General features: G+C 44.3%; 1 protein-coding gene and 1 long non-coding RNA gene across 11 annotated transcripts in view; both read right to left on the bottom strand.

Moving 5' to 3' along the window:
* The window catches only part of ARID1B (AT-rich interaction domain 1B), a 442,633-nt gene that overhangs the window by 3,891 nt on the left and 416,162 nt on the right, over window positions 1-22,580 (bottom strand). For all 10 annotated transcript variants that reach the window (XM_045390312.3, XM_045390315.3, XM_045390314.3 and 7 more), the window contains 7 exons: window positions 21,135-21,339; window positions 15,843-15,981; window positions 15,412-15,584; window positions 9,316-9,466; window positions 6,735-6,831; window positions 4,168-4,951; window positions 1,354-1,484 (listed from right to left, as the gene is read on the bottom strand). In XM_045390312.3, coding sequence (XP_045246247.2) covers window positions 1,354-1,484; window positions 4,168-4,951; window positions 6,735-6,831; window positions 9,316-9,466; window positions 15,412-15,584; window positions 15,843-15,981; window positions 21,135-21,339 — 1,680 coding nt within the window. The remainder of the gene's footprint in view (window positions 1-1,353; window positions 1,485-4,167; window positions 4,952-6,734; window positions 6,832-9,315; window positions 9,467-15,411; window positions 15,585-15,842; window positions 15,982-21,134; window positions 21,340-22,580) is intronic.
* LOC141410080 (uncharacterized) lies at window positions 13,303-14,367 on the bottom strand. Its single transcript, XR_012433565.1, has 2 exons — window positions 14,252-14,367; window positions 13,303-13,495 (listed from the first exon to the last, which is right to left on the bottom strand). It is a non-coding gene; the product is annotated as an uncharacterized lncRNA (long non-coding RNA).

Here is a 22,580-nt window from a genome sequence, read left to right as displayed (position 1 = left end):
TCCCAACACCCCCACCACATTTAGGAACTCTAGAGAGTAAGTAACAAAAAGGATTCTTTCCCGGTAGATGTTCTGGAAATTAGCTATACCTTCATATCCTACTATCAGTGTCTTGAAAGTAGAGTTGGAAACATTTTTAAGAAGTCAGGGGAAGCCCCAACTAGAAAGAATTGCTTTTAACGTGCTGAAGGCACAATGTTCCAAGGGCATTTTCCCTTTTTTTCCCAGGGGAGAAGGGAAAGTTAATAAAGCAATTCTGGTTATGAAAATATGTGATCAACAATTCAACTAACGTAAGGATGAAAGCGCATTTTACTCTAGCAAATGCAGTACACAGTTTTTAAATACTTATTTTCTGTTAACACAGAACTCGTACAATGTTTATGACCTTATTAATAAACTTTCTAGCCATTGAAAAATTGCCTTTCTAGGCTGATAATGAGGGCTTAAATGAGAGAAGAAAGAAGTAGAAGATTCTGGCCTTATTTCCATAGAAGCAAGGAAATTAAGTGTTTTCGTTTTTGCACTGTTTGTATACTGTAGGGAAAATGACCTCTTTCCATTTTTTATTTCTAAATATTTCTTTAAAAGTCTATAGTCCAGTGGACTCTTGGGCATTTCTCCCAACCTTCAGTGCTCCTCTCTTCTAGCTATTATGCTGGAAGCTACCTGAAGCCTAACTCCGAACAAAGGAGGGGTTTAAGCTCATTAACAGTAGTAGGCTTTTACATGACTGCTTGAAAATAACCTGGACAGAGGCAGAAATGGGAGAGCACAGACTAAGAAATAAGTTTAGCCATGAGTTCATAACTATTTTAGCTGACTGAGAGGTGTACATGGGGGTTCATTAAATTGTTCTCTCTCCTTCTATATATATTTATACATTCTATAAATGTATAGAATATAAAATTTCTAATCTTGAGTATCTTTTTAATGAAAATAAAGATGTCAAGTCCTCCTGGAAAGTAGGGTAATGTCCCATTGCAACCAATTGTGTTTCCAATGCTGACTCCAGTCACAACTTAATGTTACATTTTGATTCCTTCCCATTGGCCTGCTAATATTCATTCTAAACAATTTAATGTTACTACTGTCATCTATCCCATATACACATACACACAGTCGCTGTTCTCTTGTAAGAAATAGAGGTGTGTATGTACACACACTAAAGACTACAATGAATATTATCCCAGATGACTCTACATTGATTAAGGCTGGCTGATAACAACTGCAGTGATTAACAGTGTTGGACGCCTAGTGCTAATCAATTTAGGCATTAGTTCAAGCACAAGTGTGCACGGCCTGATGCTCTCCTATCCTAATTTGGTTGTTAGTTGGACTATGCTGGCTTACCTGGGAGAGATTGAAAGTAGCAACAGTGCTGTCATCATACAGAAGAATATTAATAGTGTCCAGAGCCCACGTACTTTCAGCCAAAAGACCTGATTTAAGGGACATCATCACACGCCACGCCTCTGGAGTAACTGAAGATGGGAAAGAACAAGGGTATCATGAATGTTGACTCTATGCATAAAAGAACAAAAGTTAACAAAAGAATAAGAAAAAATAAGTGGAGTGGTAAGTTAAATATTGACTTTAAACAAATGCTCTCAGGGACAGTTAAGCGTGATCATTTCGGATTTTAAATGGAGGCCATAAGCTGTAGTGAGAAACTTTCGTGGTTTAAGGTCTTCTCGCTCTGTTGGTCACGTAGGAGCCGAAAGTGCTTCTAGAGGTGGAGTGGCTGAGCACAGATGGTCCTTTCTCATGGCCGGGTTATTTCTTTCAGCCACCCTACAGAGTCTGCAATGTGGTATCAGAGCTTTTAATAAATGAGTCAAACCCAAAAGTGGTACTTGTCGTCTTTTGCCTTTGCCACTCGCAAGTGTCTCGAGGTGGCGTCCTGGAAGGCTGCCAAGTATGCAGAACATGGAAGCAAAATTTAACTCCAAAACAGCCTCCTCAGACACACGGCCTTGGCTTCGCAGGCTGCTCTCCTCTAGTCCTATGCTCCTGCCTCGAACATGCTGTGACAAATATCAGCACTTTGATGGCTCAGATTTCTCAGGAGTGTGGTCGGAGCCAAAGAATGGGAAGTGATTTGTTGTTTTCCCTATTCCTGCTACTGAAGAAAAGAAAATGATCAGGTAGAAAGTTTGTAAGATTTGCCATGAGATGGGGCTGTGCGAACAGACTCAACAGGCATCGGAATTTCCCAGGAGTTGTGGCAGCAGTGCAGGGCACCAGCCCGAGAGGGCAGAGACCCAGCTCGGCCAGACCCGTGGAGCCGTCCGGAGGCTGGGGGCATTCTCCAGGTGCCAAGAATCATCGGACGTGCAGGAGGACACTGTGGCTTTTCCGCTTTTATTTTAATTGCATCTGCTTTAAAATTTTCTAAGACAGCTACATATTATTTTTACAATAAAAAAATCAAAATTACTTTAAAAAATAAAAATATGGCTGGGCGCGGTGGCTCACGCCTGTAATCCCAGCACTTTGGGAGGCCGAGACGGGCGGATCACGAGGTCAGGAGATCGAGACCATCCTGGCTAGCACAGTGAAACCCCGTCTCTACTAAAAAATACAAAAAAATTAGCCGGGCGAGGTGGCGGGCACCTGTAGTCCCAGCTACTCGGGAGGCTGAGGCAGGAGAATGGCGTGAACCTGGGAGGCAGAGCTTGCAGTGAGCTGAGATCCGGCCACTGTACTCCAGCCTGGGCGACAGAGCGAGACTCCGTCTCAAAAAAAAATAAAAAAATAAAAATAAAAAATAAAAATAAAAATATACATTTCCCTAGGTTGAAGACAAATGCTATATAACCTGCACTGGGAGATTTTTAAAAAATTTAAATATATTTATTTAAACATACACACACACACACACACACAAAAACACAATATATGTGTGTGTATATATATATTTCTATATATAAAATGGTGCTCAGTACCTATGTCTCCTTCTCTCCCTCTGCAACCCCATATATATATATACACACACACATATATATAGATACAGATATACATTATATATAAAGGGATAGATATATGTACATATGAAGGGATATATATAAAGGAATATATATGTGTGTGTGTATGTGTGTGCATACAGTGGCACAATCACTGCTCACCAAAGCCTCGATCTCCTGGGCTCAAGTGATCCTCCTACCTCTGCCTCCTGAATAGCCGGAACTACAGAAATGGATCCCACTTTTGGCTAATTTTTTTCTTTTTAATAGAGACAAGGTTTTACTAGGTTGCCCAAGGGTGGTCTCGAATTCCTGAGCTCAAGTGATTATCCTGCCCTGGTCTCTCAATCTACATCTCCTTAATGTCCAGTGACTGACCTCTTTCAAATTATTAATATCTTTAATTTTCTAATCACTGCAAAAGATTTTAAGTCAATTTGTTCTTGAGTTTTTTTGAGTAATTTTTCCCAATATAACTCAGACCTATTATCTTTCTTCCTGTGTTAAAAGTACTTCAAAAATAGTGCAGAAACCCTGTGTGTACTCCCAGATAGCGCAGACCTCTGATTAGTATTCACAACATCCCACAGAGGATAAACAAGCAACACCAGCATTCAATTGACATGGTTCTTGCCCCAAGTCTACCAGTGCGTTGGATGATATCAGTTCTATGTATCACAGCATAGCATGTTTTATATGTCATACCATCTATCAATCTACATATTACAGGCAGGCTTTAACTTTTTCCCATGGAAATTCACTGTATGTTGTCACTAAATTACAGAGTGGCTTGCCTTCAGATTTTCTCAGGTCACCTTTAGCATTTCGTTAGCCTCATGGGGGAGTCTGTTATCACGTATTGTAGCGATTAAGTGGCTTGGTTAAGTTCAAATCTTTAAGCCCAAAATATAGTATATAATCACTGAGGATTCCCTGATCTCTTACTTGAAGCTCTGATCTTGAACACAAATAACACTCACGTGTAAAACTACCATTTTATTTCAAAACTCTTTTCTGGCACTATTTCTTAATTCAGATTAGCAGCCTCCAACTATTACTCCTATATAAAAATGCATCTTGATAATTTCTAGTCATAATTTTTTCATCCCTTTAAGATGAACAGGAACAGTATCTATACTAAAATTAAAAGTCTACACTGCAACTGGAATTCATTTCGGAATGAAAGCTTCGGAATTCTTACCGATATCTTTGGAGGTAATCTTTCGCCTTTGTTTCAAGACTGGTTGTGATGCTTCCACTGAGCCAGGAGGAAAGGTGATCTCCCTTCTGATTGGGGGTGGTTGGGGTGGTGGCCCGGTGACCTGGGATGCGGGGACCGTGGGCATGACCTTCTGCATCTTCATGGAGGGCAGAAAGGGAGACTTGCTTGGAGACATGCGGTTCTCCAGGGAGCGCTGGAAGGATGCTGGGCTGGGCGCCCTGGAGATGTGATTTGGCAGTGACGGTGGCGTCTGGTAGGACGGCTGTGGCGGGCGCGTGATGGGCTGCATGGAGGCTGAGGACGACATATAAGGCTGACGCTGGCTGACGTGAGAAGGCCACTGGCTCTCATGATTTATCCTCTGATCGGGTACCATCATATCGTCCGTGCGGTTCATGCCTGGGTAAGGGGGCGCCTGTGCAGGGCCGCCAGGGCCCTGCCTGTTCTGGTAGGGATAAGGCATATCATTGCGTGCTGCCCACATATTCTGCTGAGGCCCCTCGCTGGAGGACGACTGCAGCGGGCCACCCATCATCTGAGGCGGGATTCCGTGCGTCTGGATCTGCCCCGGGCCCTGCATCCTCTCCCTGCTGTAGGGATATGGGTACTGGCCCTGGATGGGCCTGCGGTCCGGGCCCGAGTAGGAGCCTCCGTACTGATTGTACATCTCCTGCTGCTGGCTGCTGTACTGCATGTTGTACATGTCGCCCTCGTGGCGCTTGGCTGGGGGCCCGTACATGCCGTCCATATGGCGTTTGTAATTCTGGAATTTGCAGAAAGACAAATCATCCTGATGTGCTCTTACAGGTATAATCACACACTGAAATTATGCAAAATAGTTATTACCTGCTAGAATGTTCATTTCACAATGAATATGGGAAGCTTCTATAACAACTGAGAACAATCTATGTTCAATATTTCAGTATTATATACACCATGTCACACACTCAGGAGAGGGCATCCAAAATTTGTTTTCACGTGTTTGAAACTTTCTGTGGGGGGGAAAAAAAAAGCCTCCTCTCCTTAGGCTGTGCCATCGGGACAGCCAGCGTTGAACTCCCACACAGGCAGATGGCGCCCGGGCTGGGAGCTGCACTAGGACCACAGCAGGAGGCAGAAGGACCCTCTCGCAGGAGAGCCAGCATCCAGGGGCTGGCCTGAAAGGGTCTCGGGGTAAAAGGGTTTCTCAGGCCTCATTTTATGGAAAAGCCTCCAAACAGGACTCGGCTCTCCAGACTGGTCATCTGACATCCATCCCACAGCTCCTGCCCTGACTTCTGGCCTGGCCAGGTGCGGCTCCCCCAAAGCCCCACTGGTCACAGCACTGAGGACAGGGCTGGCACCACACCGGCTACTAAGCTTGCTTCCGGGGATGCTCCAGGACCAGTGCGGTGGGTAGGTGGGACTCTGATGGGAGGCAGTGAGATGCTGATGTTTTTCACTTTACTTGAAAACTGTTTAAGATCAGTTGGTTTAAAAATGCAATTCACTGGCCAGGCGCAGTGACTCATGCCTGTAATCCCAGCACTTTGGGAAGCTGAGGCAGGAGGATCACCTGAGGTCAGGGGTTCGAGACCAGCTTGGCCAACATGGTGAAACCCCGTCTCTACTAAAAATACAAAAATTAGCCAGGCCTGGTGGTGGGCACCTGTAATCCCAGCTGCTTGGGAGGCGGAGGCATGAGAATCGCTTGAGCCCAGGAGGCAGAGGTTGCAGAGAGCCAAGATTGTGCCAGAGCGAGACTCCATCTCAAAAAAAAAAAAAAAAAAAAAAAAAAAAAGGCAATTCACTGTGCCTATATGCTCCAGCAAAATTAAATGACTGAAAAATAACATACATATTATATATAATTATTATAATTATATAACATATATATAGTTTTCAAAATTTTTATTTTTTGCATGAGGTCTCAGATCTGAAAAGTTGTTTAAAGATAGCAAAGTCCTGTATGTCTGGAAAGCCACACCATGAAGGGCAGTTCTCTGCAACAGCACTGGTCACTGTAAGGGGGAGATCTTGCATAACTTAGCATCTCTGAGCTGCGATGGTCACCTGTGAACCAGCAAAAACCTGTCCCACTTATTCAAAATAAGTATCATTAGCATCTTATCTCATTTTTTAAAAAGCAGATTCACTTTCACTATTAGTATATAATATTTGAAGTTGCTTTTCTACACATTCTCCTTAAAGCACTGACGAATTTCTGCTCTAAAATGGCTTCTGATACAATAGTATGCACAACAGATACATGTTTAAAATATACTCACTCTAGCTCGGGCTTGTTATTATTTACAAGGACGAATACACTCAACTTCTTGTTACAGGTTATATTTGTTTCAGGAAACCATGTATCAAGAGTTATTTTTAATGTGCTGACTTCAACATCCCAGGAGTACTTTCTAGCATTAACTATATCCTGAATGCTCAACAAACACTAATCATTTTTGTTAGACATCTGAAAATCTTCAGAAGTAAGACAAGTTTGAGTTTTAGCCTCCAGGAGAGAACCAGAAAACACAGCACCCCACGCCCACTCGCCAACTCACCGGCTGCTGTGGGTACAGGCCGGGCTGGTGCCCTCCATACGGCGGCTGTCCCGAGGGAGGGCCTTGGCCTGGATACTGCTGCCCATAAGGTTCATGCCTGGAACGAGGCATTCAAAGAAAACTTAACTGAGAAAAAGCTTCAGGCAAACAGAGAAATAAACAATCCATTTCTGGAACCCTGACTCCCCCAAGCAGCTCTGTGTGGCCTTCCCCGCACACCCCTCCGACAAAGGCCCTCTGAGAGGCAGCTGCACGCCAACTGTTAGCACCAGGGATGGGAACACCCATTTTGGGAACGGTGCCAAACTCCTAGTTCAGGCTGTTGGCTAATAGGTGTCAGAGGAATACCGGTTGAGCAGGCAGGCACCCTGTAAGCACTTGTCAGAGCCTCTGGCCTCTGCCTGGGAGGCCGCAGCCCCGCCTCTCCACTGACGTGTACCTTAGGAAGTGTCATACAATGCTGTGATGTGAAGCATTAATGGAAGCAAGAAACGACGAGAAGAACTGAAGACTCAAAGGCAATGTTCCTAGAAGTACCGGAACATCAAAATGTTTGTACTTTGCACATTCTCATTATGAATGGAAAATGTTTAATTCTTAAAAGCTATACTTCAAATTTAATTCCAATGTTAGCTAACCATTGTATAAATACAAGTTCTCAGAATTTCACAGTCCTATGCCCTAAAAGGCTACAGAAAAGAATGACAGGGATGATTTGAACATACACCTATTACATCTTAAAATGGAAATGAATAATACATTCATTTTTCAACTACTAGTATATTAAGAAATTATAAATATCATAAAAAATAGCATGTTTTAAAAGGCAATAGATTTGGAACTTTGAAAAATACATTGGTTTAAGTTAATATACTAAATCTTGTAAGAAAGGGAACAATGGACTGAACATATTCCTAAGCTGATCAAGGAATGAGAATAATAAAAACAAATAAAAGAATTTTTAGATTATCACATGTGAAACAGACATGGGAACTTTTGATAACTACTCTGATATCTAAGAAGGAAGCTCAGAGATCGGAGGAAAGAAATGTATTTGACATGGGTAAAATTTAAGTTGCATAACAAGCAACATTTTTCAGAAGAGAAAACTTAACAATGAGGTAAACCCCTCTTTAATGTGGTAGAGCCAAGATAATTGTTCTTCTAATCTTGCCAGCTACCCCCTCAAAAAACATCTGTAGCTTTTCCTGGACCCTCAAAAACAAAACAAACCTAACTGAAATCCTTGATTCAGCACACTAAACATTACCTTATAGTTAACTGATTAACGAATGTATCACAAGTAAATATTGGCCACATTATGGCCAGGTTAAGAATCAGAAGAGTCAATTCCTAGGTCCCTAGGAGAAAGCACCGTGTCTCCTTAAACATGGGATGGATGCCCAAGAACAAGGCTCACAGACAGTACCACAAGGAAACCTCATTTGGTACAGCCGTGATTTTTCAACGTTTTTCTCCTCTGTATTACACTGAGGAAGCTTTCCCACCGATGGACCTGTCCCTGTGACCCCAGCATGTGGCCTGATGAAACGTGGGCGGCTCTGGCCCAGCCGGTCCCCAGCAGAACAGCGCATGCAGCTTCCGAAGGCAGCGATCCCAAAGCCAGCTCCACCCTGTGGCACACCACTGTGGCTCCGGGGAGGGAAAAGCCCTTCTATTAGGACTCTATCTTTTTTTCTTTAAAAATCTGAAATATCACATGAAAACCTTGCTTATAATCATGTCTCTTATGAGGAGTTAGAGAACATACCAAAGAGGGGAAACGGTTTCTGTGACAATGAGTATTGAAGTCAGGGCCCAGGCGAGGGACTTTCTCCACAAAAAGCAGCCTGCCCTATGCCATCATCTTAGGAAGCAGTTTTCAGATTACCTTTCAGAGCCATTTCAATCACTTTTCCTCCTAATTGCAAATCAATCTGAATCATCAGTCCTGCAGCTGAACTTGCCATTTTAACTTGCAAGTTTCACTTGCCATTTTAAGTCATTTCAAGATTAAGAGAGGCTGCAGTGAGGCCTGTGCTGTGGGTTTTCTAGAAGTGTTGATTAAGGAGCAAAGTATTGTCCCTCTGTTTAAAATAGTCACAGGGAAAAAGCACTGCCTGGAAGACCTTTCCAGAATGCTGAAAGCCCAGTGTGGCTACCACTGCATAGGCCTTTCCCCCAGACAGAAAGAAGGGAGGGAGGGGAGCTGGTGCTCTGGAGGCCCAGGCATCCAGGAGCTCCAGGTGAGCCACATCTGGAGTGTGCAGCTGGCAGTCCCTCAGAAGGAGGCGGGGTGCTGGCGCTGGGTGCCAGCCTGACTTGTGGCGGCCCTGGCTCTTAACTTGGGGAAGAAGATACCTACCAAGGCCAAGGTCCTTCTCCCTGGTCCTGAATAGCCATCAACTGAGGGCAGTCACCTGACACGCACCTGGTGACCAGCAGCCATTGCCTCTTTACTTTCACAGGAAAGGGGACACTGTATATTGTCATCAGTGGCTCAGCTGCCAGGGCTCAGAAATGTGTGTGTGAGGAAAGCACAGTTTCTAGTAAATCATCTTACCGCCATCTTAAAAAATACCTTCGGTCGTAACTGGCTCCATAGGGAAACTGCTGGCGCTGCCCCATGCCCAGGTTGGACATTGCTCCGGAGGGACTTTGGTTGTACATGTCCTGCATGCTGCTGTTGGGCATCTGTCCTTGCGTCATAAAGGGCTCGCTGCTTCCAGGCACTGCAATATTTTAAATAAAATGCATACATTTAGGCATTTCTGAAAGTCAAAGGCCCATCCATCCCTTCTAGTAATCTCTATTGTCTTTGTACTTTTTGTTTTTTTTTTTGAGATGGAGTCTCACTCTGTCGCCCAGGCTAAGTGCAGTGGTGTGATCTTGGCTCACTGCAACCTCTGCTTCCTGGGTTCAGGTGATTCTCCTGCCTCAGCCTCCCGAGAAGCTGAGATGACAGGCACCCACCATCGCACCTGGCTAATTTTTGTATTTTTAGTAGAGAGGGGGTTTCACCATGTAGGTCAGGCTGGTCTTGAACTGACCTCAGGTGATCCATCCACCTCAGCCTCTCAAAGTGCTGGGATTATAGGCGTGAGCCACTGCGCCTGGCCTGTACTTTTTTTTAATATGGTAGACCATAATACTATTGAAAGAGTCTAAGGTGTGGAGCCAAGATGTGCTCTGTGGGGGCAGAAATCTAAGACGGCCTCGAAGATCCAGCCCCCTCTGCCTGGTGGGCACCTCCCCTTCAGGACCTGTGAATACCATGGTATCACTCCCATGATTATGTTATGTTACATTGCAAAAGGGGCTTAACAGATGTGATTATAGTTACTAATCAGCTGACTGCGAGTTAACCAGAAGGGAGACTGTCCAGGTAGCCCTTTAACTTTGGATCTAGAGCTTAGAGAGGAAGCAAGTCAGAGATATTTTCCTGCTGGCCTTGAAGAAGCAACTGACATGCTGTGGAGGGGGATCACGTGTTAGGAAAGGTGGGCAGAAGACAGTCAACAAGAAAACGGGACTGTAGCCTCACAACCACAAGGAACTGAATTCTGTCAACAACTTAAATAAACTTGGAAGAGGACCCTGAGCCCTCAAGGAGCTCACAGTCCTGGCAGACAGCTTGATTTCAGCCTGTGGGACCCTGAGCAGAGGCCCAGTCACACTGTGCCAGATTCCTGACCCACAGACACTGTAGGATCATACATTTATGTTGTTTTAAGCTGCTAAGTTTGTGGTAACTTGTTATGTCACAACATAGAAAACTAACACAGGCCCAGATCCATTCCTTACTTGGGTAAGTTACCTCTGAGCTTAATTTCGTTTCTTTTTAACATTTTTATTATGTTTTTTAGAGACAGGGTCTCGCTCCATCACCTAGTGATAAGAGGTGCAATGGTGCAGCTGCAGTGGTAAAATCGTAGCTTACTGTAGCCTCGAACTCCTGGGCTCAAGCGATCTGCCTGCCTCAGCCTCCTGAGGTGCTGGAATTACAGGCATGAGTCATCACCTGGCCCCTATTTTCTTGTCTATAAAATGAGGCCAGTAATATTATCCCATGAAATGGTTGTAAGGAGGACATAAAATATGTATACAAAGTTAGTTCCCTTCTCCCATAAGAAAAAAAGTGAAAACCTTAACATTCAGCCACTGATTCACTCCAAAATAAGGATTAAAAAAATTATTAGGGAGTTAAGAATAGCTCAAGATGGGATGAAATACAACTATTTCTAACACAGGATGGAGTGCCAGTTAGGTAGTATATGCAAATCAGCATCAGCTCAGAGCCTGAAGGAAATTGGGTTCAGTCCAGAAACTAGCCTGACGGCAAATTAAACATTTTAATATAAATTTTCATCACTATACAGTATTGCTACCTTTCTCCATCCTATGATTATGTGAAGCAAAAGCTGGTTAAGATTTTGTGAGCGGATACATTTTGTTAGGCTGGTAGAGAGGGGCCAATGCCAGCATCAAGTATTTTCCCTTGCAATGTGCTTTCACCTATTTTATCTATTTGATCTCACATCAACCTGTGGTAGAACCAGTTTTGAAGTTACTTTCTATTTTGTAGATGTGAAAACAGAGATAGACAGAAATCACGTGGCATAATTAAATAGCTTTTCTCTAATACACAAGGAAATTTAAAAGCAACACCAAATTAAAAATGGGCAAACACATAAATGAACATTCACAAAAGAAAAATAAATGGTCAATCAACATATGAAAAGATGTGTGAGTTCACTAATAATGGAATGAATCCAAGGTAAACAGTAACGAGGCTTTCTCCCTTCCATCTGATTGGCCAATGTGAAAATGATGGACAATGATCATTTTTAGTAAGGGGGTGAGAACCCACACACCCTCACATGCTCTTGTTGAGAACATTAAACTGGTATAAGGTTTGCCAATACCTGCTTTACCTGCTATGGGAGGCTCTGCTTTGGCAACCCCTAAAGAAGCGCATCTCCCAGCATTCGCAGCCTGGGAAACCCCTCCCATGATGCCTTTGGGCTTGGTCATGTGATTAGCATTGTCTAAGAGGGTTCCAGCAAGTGAGATGCGGCAAAAGTTTTTAAGTGCTTGCTCCCGGGACCTGTCCTCTTGGAGTGCTCCCTCTTGAAATCCATCTGCCATGTTATGGGCACCTAAGAAACTACATGGAAAGGCCCCATGGAGGAGGCTGCAGCCGACAGCTCCAGCTGAGTTCCCAGTAGAGCCTGGAGATGATGTCAGCCACTCGTGACACATCAGAGCCCAGCAGAGCTCTCAGCCTGGTTCCCAGATGATGGCGGCTACCTCAACGTCGTAGCTGACAACATGACACACAGAGCGAAGAACTACCCAGTCTACCACAGAACTGAGAGATATAATTAAGTGTTACAGTTTTTAAAGTCACTAAGATTTGGGGGTAGTTTGTTATACTGTAAAAGCTCAGATATTCAGTAAAAAAAGTTAATATCCTTTGATTCAACAGTTCTACTTCTAGGAATCTATTTTGCAGAAACATTCTTACAAATGTGAAAAAACTGTACTTCAATAATCGCTGCTTCATTGTTTATAATAGCAAAAGATTATGGAACAACTCACCCATCACTAGAGCATTAGGGTGGATCTATTCAATTAAAACAAGTAGAGCTATGTGTACAGATATTAATAGACATTTGATATATACTATTCTGTCAAACATATAAAATGATGTTCATTTATATGTAATCCATCAATTCCTCAATCAGTGAAGTAAGGAAGTAAGAAGGCAGGGAATAGGTCGGTGAACAGGCAGGGCCAGGCCCCTCAGGGCTACTGAGGGCTAATATTAGATCAGACTCTTTGACCATGCTACCATACTACAGGTTAACACCAACAGCAGCAGCAACAGAGACAAAGAGTATGTTTTCCACTGAAGTTAGTCATTAAATAGAAAATCATAGCACCATTAAGTTTACTGACAGAGTAAGGCAAACTGAAGAATGGAAAACTATACAGAACAGGAGTAAGACTCTTAGAAAATCTGTTTCCTGTGGATTTTCTGCTTATCTGCTTTTATTTGGTACTGAATACACCAGTACCATAAGGCAGCAAGTGAACTGAAATATACTAGAGATTGTACTTGCCACTGGGGATCCTTTACATGGTTGATGAAAACATCACAGACAGTCACCAAAGTAGGATGGCTGAACCTTATGATGGCGTGAAAGCGACAGGCATGCAGTATGCTCCTCAATTTAAGATGGGGTTATATCTGGATCAAGTCATTGTAAATCAAAAATATTGTAAGTGAAAGTGTGTTTTCAACTTACCAATATTTTCAATTTAGGATGGGTTTCTTCTGATGTAACCCCACTGTAAGGTAAGAAGTATCCGTATATATCTACCTAGGGCCTAGCAAGGTGATCCCAGAATCATTCTACCCCAACACACTTTATTTTTATAACAAGAAAACTTCTAGGCATAAGGACACAAGGGAAATACATCTACAGTTGTCTAATGTGGTGTATCGGTGGGATATGGGAATGGTTTGTAAAACATTTTGAGGCCAAATTCCAAATACTACTAATTATTTTTTCCATGTTGTCATATTTTCAGAGTCTAAAGCCACCAAAAAGCACTAACGAAATGTTCTGTGTAGCATCTCATACCACTAAGAAAAATAGCTCCCCCAACATTCACAAAGCTTTTGAAATTCTAAGCTTCTGGATTTACTGCATGTTCTGCAAAATCCTCACTTGGAATCAGCAGCCCTGAAACTTCTGAAAGAAAAACAATCATAGATGATCTTGCTTTATGAGTGTTATCTGACATATTATACACAAAATACTATGAATTTCATTTATAAATGGTATATGCCCTATATTTAAATTTTAAAGATTTTCCATTGTTCTTTTTCATTGGTCTATAACACATATGAAAACCAAGGCTTTGTATTTTATGCTTCTCTCCATTCAGACTATATTATCAAGAAATTCATGTACCCCAACATCTAAGCACAACACAGGTACTATTATTTAAGGGATTCCAGAGTAAGTGCTTCCATAAAAATACTATTCACTATTTCTTCTGTATTTTTTTTCCAATAATATTCATATCATTCTTCAATTTCACAGGCCTTGAATGCATTTGGAAGAATGCCCAAGAGCAAAATATCAAGTCTCCACTTGTGGCTTGTAGACTGCGGGCAGAACTGAAGGACAGTGACTCAGACAGTCACAGCTTCAGTGCTGCCTCAACCTTGGGAGTCGGCGGGCATCAAGGGAAGGGCCAGCCTGGTGTCTCCTGATGGCAGTCACAAACTCCTGCACTCTCTCGCAAGGATCTCATCAATCCCATCACTGCAGATGCCATTTCTACATTTACTACTCCAAGATCATACCGACTCCAACATCTGCTCAGCTCCAGCCATGCATTCCATGCTTTACCACAGGGACACACCCCAGACGGTCTCCAGGTTCCCCTCTCTAGCCCAGTCCTTTCCCAATCCTCCGCACTGCAGGGAATGATGTCTTCACCTGCTCAGTTGTGGTTAGCTTCTCCCTCAGGGCCCGCATTCACTCCGTGAGCACCTCTGATGTACGCTCTGCCGGCGGGTTCCCTCTGCGCTGCTGATGTCCAGCTCCAGTTGGCCAGCTCCCCCTAGACTCTCAGTGATCTCCCCAAAGCTACTCTTACCTCTTTCCAGTGCATTCTCCAGAGACGGCCAGTTATTTACTTATTTACGTATTTATTTTAAAAAATTTTTAAAAATTTATTTTAAAAAAATTTACGTATTTATTTAAAAAAACCTACTCACATCACTTCCCTGCATAACATCTTTCACCTTGGTGAAAAATCCAGATTCATCAATACGCCCACAGACACCGAAAGGCTCTGGCCCCGCTGGCCTCAACGACCTCAGCCTGTCCCCGGGCCCGTGCTCACTGTGCTCTGGACACCCACCACCTGTTCATACACCAAGCTCATTCCTGCCACCACCCCCATGACAGGTTCTCAGGGCCCTTCCCTCCTGACCACCCAGTCTAAATCGCTCTCCCTCTCTCCCACCGCGCCACCCAATGCCACTGCTATCTGTATTCTTTCTTCCTTTCACTTTCCTGTCTTCCACCAACCACAATCTTTAACTGCCTATTTGTGCTTATTTCTTGCTTCCTCCCAGGAATTAAGAAGGCAGGGAGTCTGTGATTCCCTGAAGGTGGGCAGCGACTCTGATTTACCAATCCACGAGCTAGCGCCCAGCACACACTAGCACAACACCATGCCAGGTGCCGTGAAGCGCGTGCTTACTTACCACCGCCGCCAGCCACTCTTGTCTGAGCTCTGTGTGCAGGAACTTAATCCTTACCATGCCTTTGGAAGTGGGTCCTATTATTTTCCCGATTTCTAGATAAGGAATGTAACTTGGTGTGTGTGAGGAGGTGGCAGGTATCCAGAAACAGGGAGCATGTGCCGGGGAAAAGGCCGAGGGCACTGAGGCCAGCTGGGGACAGGATGAGGGCACAAAGAGGCTAACTGCTTTTCCCAAGGCCACAAGTGGAGTGGGATGGGGACCTGGGACCCACACTGAGGCAGCCTGGGCTCAGAGGTGTTCTGAGTGAAAGGTAAACTGTTGTGGAACAGTAGACAGTAGAATGCCCACTGGTCCATGCCCGGGTGGAGGCCCCTCTGCACATACCTTTTCTCATTCCCCCAAAGGGGTCCTTGTTGGGCTCATAGGGCATCCTGCCCATCACATCGGGCATGCTCATGCCCTGCTGGTAGGGGGCGTTTGGAGTCATGGAGTTCCGTTTCGGGAAGGATGAATCACTCACGTCTGAGAACGGGTCGTGCACACTGATTGTACTGCTTCTGAAGAGATGCAAGGAATGAAAGCTTAATGATACAGCGGCAGTTACCTCCAAACAGTACATTCAGAAGATGAACCAATCTTGAAATGTGCAAATGGCAAAAACCATCCAAAATAAATGACATGAAGAAAACTGGTAGTCATCAACATTTAAAAACTCTCTAGGAAATACCATTTCTTCTCTCTGTGAAGTTTGCTCCAGAAAACTAAAATATGAACAAACGTGACTTTGTATGGCTCATAGAGTTATTGGAACATACCTTCCACCTTGCATTGGGGTCATCTGTCCGTGAGGGGTGGAGGCTGGGGTAGGTGGCTTCAGGTCACCTGGAACCTCTGCCATGGAATTGCTGCCAGTTGACTGAGGGGTCTGTGGGCCTTGCAAGGATCCCGAGTTAGCTGATAGCAGCAGCATCAAGAGAAAACAGGAAGAAATCCAGAGATTACCAAGTAAGCCCAGCCGCCTTGCTAGTTGTATAGGTGAAAGAAATAAATGTAAATAAGACACCATAATGATGTTGTAAAATTCATTGCTTTTATATTGTTTACAGTAAAAATTAGTAAAGAAGATTTTGAGTAAACATATTTCATTTGTGAGCCATAAAACACATTTATATCTTTTGACTGGATACTTATTTTCTGGGGTATTTATCCCAAGAAAATAATCTAATAAAAAGGAGGCTTTTGGCAGAAGAGTGTTTATTCGCTGTTGTCTAGACTGGAAATAATCTAAATGTACATTTTTATATATGGGATGAAAATTTTGGTGCATCAACTCGGTGAATTATTGTGCTGTTGTAGAAACAAAATTAGGAAACTTAGTTCTGGGTCTTAGACAATGTGAAATGTTTAAGATGAAAAGCAAGGACACAAATTGACAATGAGCCTTATGTCATTTCAATAGCTTCTCAACATCTGAATGCGTCTGTGCTCTGTCATTAATAGTGTCACTTGTTGACCTACGAAATCAGAGTTGTTATCAAAAAGCACAAGTCATACTGGTTTGGAGTTTTTAAATGTTATCAGGGTGCTGAGATGTGGCTTTAAGTATAATTACATTATAGTAACAGAATTGAACTGGTTTTTTCCAAATCTTATGTGGGACTCTGGGAAAAATTAATTAACCTCACCTTGAGGGAAAAACATAACATTTGCAGGGCTCCTGCTCTGTCATCTCTTGTAGTCCTTAGCATGCTAGATCATCAATAGATACTGGTTTCATGTGTGAATTAAATACTTAATAAATGAGTAATACGCCTACTATAGCCTAGGCTCTCTTCTACGCCCACATACACCAGTGGACCAAACTGACAAGAAAGACAACAACCCCTGCCCTCATGGTAAAAAAGTGCAGAACCCCCTGAACAAACGACAGGATTACTGCTGCTTGTGAATCACATTTTCCATGTTATTGTCTAGAATACCTTTCCCTATGACGTTCCCAAGGCTCACTACAATTACTATTATTCACATTTTACTTCAGTGGCAACAGAGGTGAAACAAACCACGAGAAGTTACAGAGGACACTGCGAAGGAGTCAGAAATCGAAAGGAGTACATTGTTTCTACACGGAAAGCCTCAGCTGGACAGAGACATTTGTAGTCCGATGAGGTCTGCTCAGCCCCTGGCCTGGGCTGGAATGAACGCTGGCCGACAGAGCTGAACACCGCGTAACATCCGTCCCTGTGAACCCTGCACTGAATGACTTAGAGAAGTTCTCAGAGATGCCAGAAAGACTGACTTTTTAAAAAAAGCTTTTATTTCCTTTTTTTTTTTTTACTTTGATTTTAAGTTGAGGGGTACATGTGCAGGATGTGCAGGTTTGTTACACAGGTTAAACGTGTGTTATACGGAGAAGATTGATGGCTAATGTAGATGCCTAATGTAGGTATAAAAGAAAAATGTATTCACTCATACTTACAAACCGAATTTGCGTAAAACCCTGGAAACGCATGTTAAAAAGGTATATCGGAATAACGGAAGAAAGTCCTCTTTTGCAGATATAAAAGGGTAATCATCCTGCAGACATGGCTGCCTGCCTAATGCCGTGGAAGAGCAGCGACTTGCTTCCAAAATTCAGGCAGGCTCTGCTACAGCCTCGACAGCTTCCTTGGAAACATCACTTGCAAGGCTTGATCTCAGAAAGACCCTTATTTACAAGTATTCACATTTATAGCTAATAAAAAAAAAGGAAAAATCTCTCTTGCCAGTGTTTTTTTTTCCTTTCATGAAAAAAAAAAAAAATGAATGCAACCTCTTGTAACTCCATTAATAGAGGAGGCTGGCAGGCTCTCTAGGACATCCCTACCTTTTGCCAGAAGCTACAAATGTATACTCTAAAGTAAACAATGGAAAGGTTACTGAAGGTTAAGCACATTCACACACTTCAGACAGCATGGCCAGGCTCCTAGCTGGGAAGATAATTTACCCGGCACGAACCTGGTGCCCTAGTTCTGGCTGGGTTGCGGGAAGTAGGGTGGGGAGAAGGAAGAGCTGATATGTCCCAGGTCTACAGTGACTAGAGGTCAACCAGAGGGCACCTCTGTTTATAACCCGAGCCCCTTTCTCATTTACCTTCCACTGAGGATTCCCTAGTTGGATCCATGACAGGTTTTGTGACATCACCTGTCAGCTAATAATAGAAATTCAGTCAGCCACCTGCCAGCCAAGATGGATGGGTTTTTGGTTACAGACTTACTAATTGAATGTGGAGCTCCATGCTCCACCCCTGCCCCACTTCTCCCAGCCTGGTCCCTTCCATTCCCCTCCCCATCTCCAGCTTACAGGCTGCAGAGGCCATCTGGGGAGGCGCTTCCTACAGCACTCATTGGAAATCCCCCACACCCTTTTCTAGATGCTTTATAACGAGATCCCCACTGGCACCTTAAAGACAAACCACACCCCAAGGCCTTGCCTCGGTTCACCTGGGAGTCTCAATCACTGACTTGCTCTGGTGGCTGGAAGACAGGAACCCAGAAACCCAATGTGAGAAGCCACATGGCAACTTGGCAGTGATGTGTGGGGTGCAGCCCCAGGAGCCAAGGGGCTTATACCTCCCAGAGGCTAACAGAATTGAAGCCTAGAGCTGTATTAGCACCCCAAATCAAAATCTGACTAGAGACAGATGACTTGGAGTGCTCTTAGAATACAGTAAAAAGACTTAGGATTTTAGTTGGTTCAGAGCAAAGGCTGGGGGAAAAAAATCTAAAATGTTTCTTCAGAATCTTTTAGTTTAGTCTGCCTGAATGTGCTGGTAAAAAATAAACTACAATGATATTCTTCCGGGAAAAAGTGATTCAAAGAACATCAATTTTTACTGTAAATTTGTGTTTAAAAATTTTGTAATAAATGAGACTCTAACATGGCCAATACTTGGGAATAATTTTATTTTCTTTTAACAACAAAAATGTTTCCAAGACCATTTCCCTAATGATGGGACTGGAATTGGAGAGGCCACCTGCCATGTGGGTGGCACTGAATCGAGAGGCTTCTAAAGACCGGGGTGCCTCCGCCTGAGATCCCCGGACGCCTGTGTGTGCCTGGAGCTCCCTGCACGTGCTCTTGGGGCTGGGCGAGACCAGGAGGCTTTCCTTCCACTGCCTCCTGTGTCACAGGACCTCGGCTCCCTCTGGACTACTGAGAAGAATGTATACCAGGAGTCCATCTGCAATCCAAGCTCTTTTGTGTAGTTAAAATGATAATGTTGCCATAAAAATGGCAGTTTAAACAAGGGGAAAAGGGAAGGGCTGGCTGTTAAGAGAACAGGCCCTCCACTTTCTGAAGGATCTATACGCCTCAGCAGGGCCCCCGTCCTGAAGCTGATGCACACTGGGAAAGCTATTCTCCATACACAAGGGCAGCCCATTCAGTGACACGAGTTCTTTCCTGGCAAATAAAATGTACCCTTAGATCTTTGCAGACATCACCACTTTGCTCCCTACGCCCCACTGGGTTTTTATTTTGGAAAAATAGTTTCAGAGCTGTTCATGGGCAGCTTGTTTTACTCTGTGAACTGGATGTAATGTTGTGAGATTTTTAAAATTAGATTTCCCAGTTTTTAAGGGACACCAGAGTTGGCAAAGCCTTTGAATCTTTATGGATGAGGTTAGCGAGGATTTCTCCTTGTTTTTAGAGCCTACGGATGTAATTCTAGGTATATTCACTACAAGTGCACTTTGGGCCTACAAAGTATTTATATGAGATCCCTTGATTAGGAACCTTGGCTATCAGCTTTACCATCCAGACAGCAGCTAGAGGAAATCATTAAAAGCAAAATAACTTCTTGCTCTGGCTTCTATATGTAAACATCTCATGTGTTAGAAAGGTATTTTCAACACAGGCAGAGGTGTCTGGTGGGTATCATGTATACTCTAGCACCAGATGCCCCAGAAAAGACCTTCTACTCCCCAGCTAGTTGGCTTTGGGCAAGGTACTTAGATTCCACGAGACCTTCATTTTCTCATGGATTTTAAAATAGTATCAAAGTCACAGGACTGATGTGAAGATGAAATGATAGCACTTAGAAAAGGGCCCGGCACACTGGAAGTGCCCAGGAAACATGGGCTGCCAGCCACGCTCAGAACAAGCTGTGTACAGGAGCGGCGGGTGCAGCCACCTCTCGTAGCCAGGGACCAGGAACAGTGAGGCTACGTGCTGAAGGTCGCTGACTGGGAGCCAGACACAGATAAGAGAATGGTCGGATCTACTGGAGTGAGGTCACCACCCAGCACTAAGGTGCCAAGGTCTTCCCCCCTCTACTACTGCATTTATCAGAATATATGATTTTGTAATTTCAAATTTGAAACCCGAACGGTAGAACAAAGGCTAGCAGGGGAGCTGGAAGGAATGGGAGGGTCTCTGTCAGTGGGGAGGGGAGGGAAGGGAGCTGGCAGGTGTCACTGACGCGGCTTGGCCTGTGAGCGTGTTGATGACGAGCACTGCACCCATTCCTAAGACCCCTGACTTCCAGGACAAGGCTGCAAACGACCACCTGTTTCCAAAACAAGACTGTGTGAATCCTTACCACGACAGCTTGCTAAACACCCTAGAAGTGAGAACTCGCTGGGCAGGGGACGTTAGAAACTAAGCCCAGGCTTCATTTTGCTAAAGTTCAAATCTGAGGGTTTCTGACAGAGGGTGGGCGCGCTCGACCTGTCAAACCTGCAGGGCGGCATTTCCTAGAAGTGCACAAGTGTTCAAACAGGCCACTGGGGATCTTTATTTTGTGTAGTGGTAGATAGAATCTTTTTGAACACTTGTATAAGGAATAAACGTATATGGCTCAGAATTCAAAAGCCTGTTTTGATTAAGGTACAGCAAAAGAAGGGGTGCCTTCCAAGGGCCAATCAGAAATGGCCACATGCCAGATTTAATTCTCTCATCCCTTAACACTGCCAATGGGCGTCCAATTAAATAAACAAAACGACGCAGGAACCCCGCCTCTCAAAGGTCCCGAGTTCTCTGTTGGCCTGACTGTGAAACGACCTTCCCGGAACCTCCCAGGCCAGACGCCTCGGCATTCCTGGGCCAGTGACTGCAGCGCCGCCACTTACCAGGAGATGGCGGCTGGAGCTTGGGCTGCTTTTTGGTGTCCCCGGTGCTGAAGACTTCCGGCGGGGGCTCCTCCCCGCGTTCGATCTTGCACTCGAAGGCAAACAGGTACTGAATATACTGCTTTTTCAGGGAGCTCGCTGCACTGCTTGAGGTGCCAACGTTTAGGTTGGTGGCCAGCTCACGCCACTTCTTGTTTTTATTCACCTAGCAAAAAACACGGCAGGATCATTGGTTTGCAGCAAAGTGGCTTGTTTAAAGCCAGGAGACAAAAAAAGCACTTAATGTCTTGGTTTACTTTTTTTCATTTGCCTCTTTTAACTAATGCTCATTACTCCCACTCAGGAGTGCATAGGCAGCATTTACAGTTATAAAACCATTAGGGAACCTGCTGATGGCAACAGAAAAAGCACTGCTCCGAGGTCCTTCTGCCCGCTGTGTCTCCCAACGCCTCACACTTATCCCACTCCACCTCCAATTAAGGAAAAAGGGCACGTCAAAACGTTTACAAAGCAACAACGGCACTATTTTGCAATTTAGGTTTTTGGGCAGTGATGTGAGAGTGCTCATTTCAGCAGCTGCAAGCTCTCAGAAGTGGGCCTGGGATTCTGGGCCGTACCCGTCCCCTCACCCCAAGACTGCTTGGGGTGTCAGGCAAAAGCAAAAGCAGCACCTCGTGCGAAGGCGAATGAGCCCCTGGACCGACGGACCCCAACTTAAAAAGCCTGATGCTATGCCACTGGCCACCAGCCCCGCCGACGGGGCAGGTGCACGCCTTCCTGTGCGGTGCTCTTACTCAAGGAGGCTTAGGCTGGAGACAACACAGTCACAAAAGGAGAAGAAAGAAAGAGAACTCCTGAAATGCGACATCAAGATCTGAGGCATTAATTTTAACCTTTTGATTCCCACTTGGGAACAGGTTATGAAAGGTTAAACATATGAATGAAACATGAGGATTTGCAAATAACTTGGAGAAGGTTTTGCCTTTTGATGTCTCCTGTGTTGTGTGGCAAGGGAGAGCGTAAGGGGACAGTGGTTTTCAATGAAATATTAAATTTCTGGATTCAGACTTTCTCACACAGCCCTTATGTCCATTTACTTAGTACTTGGTGGTGCATAAGTTGTGGATGCTCCCAGAGATGCCCACCGCCCTCTTTTGGCACTTAATGCAGGGCTGCAAACCGTGGGTCTTTGGGTTACTGCAGAAATGGCAAGCCGGGTGCTGCTCAGTGTGACCTAAGAAGGAAGGCTGGGAGCTAGGCTTTGTGTGGTGGCAGCACCTGTTCCCAACCATATCTGATGCCCATGAGGTAAAGAGCATGATGGGGTGGGGACAAAGATGCAACCCAGGTACATTCCAGCAACCCTCATTACAAGCCCGCGGAGAGTCTCGTGATAGACCCAGTCTGGTTATATACACTGTGGACACAGTCACAGTAAGGAAGTAA

Source organism: Macaca fascicularis, chromosome 4, assembly GCF_037993035.2.
Source record: "Macaca fascicularis isolate 582-1 chromosome 4, T2T-MFA8v1.1".
In the NCBI taxonomy this organism is placed as follows: domain Eukaryota; kingdom Metazoa; phylum Chordata; class Mammalia; order Primates; family Cercopithecidae; genus Macaca; species Macaca fascicularis.
This window is presented reverse-complemented; position numbering and strand designations above follow the sequence as displayed.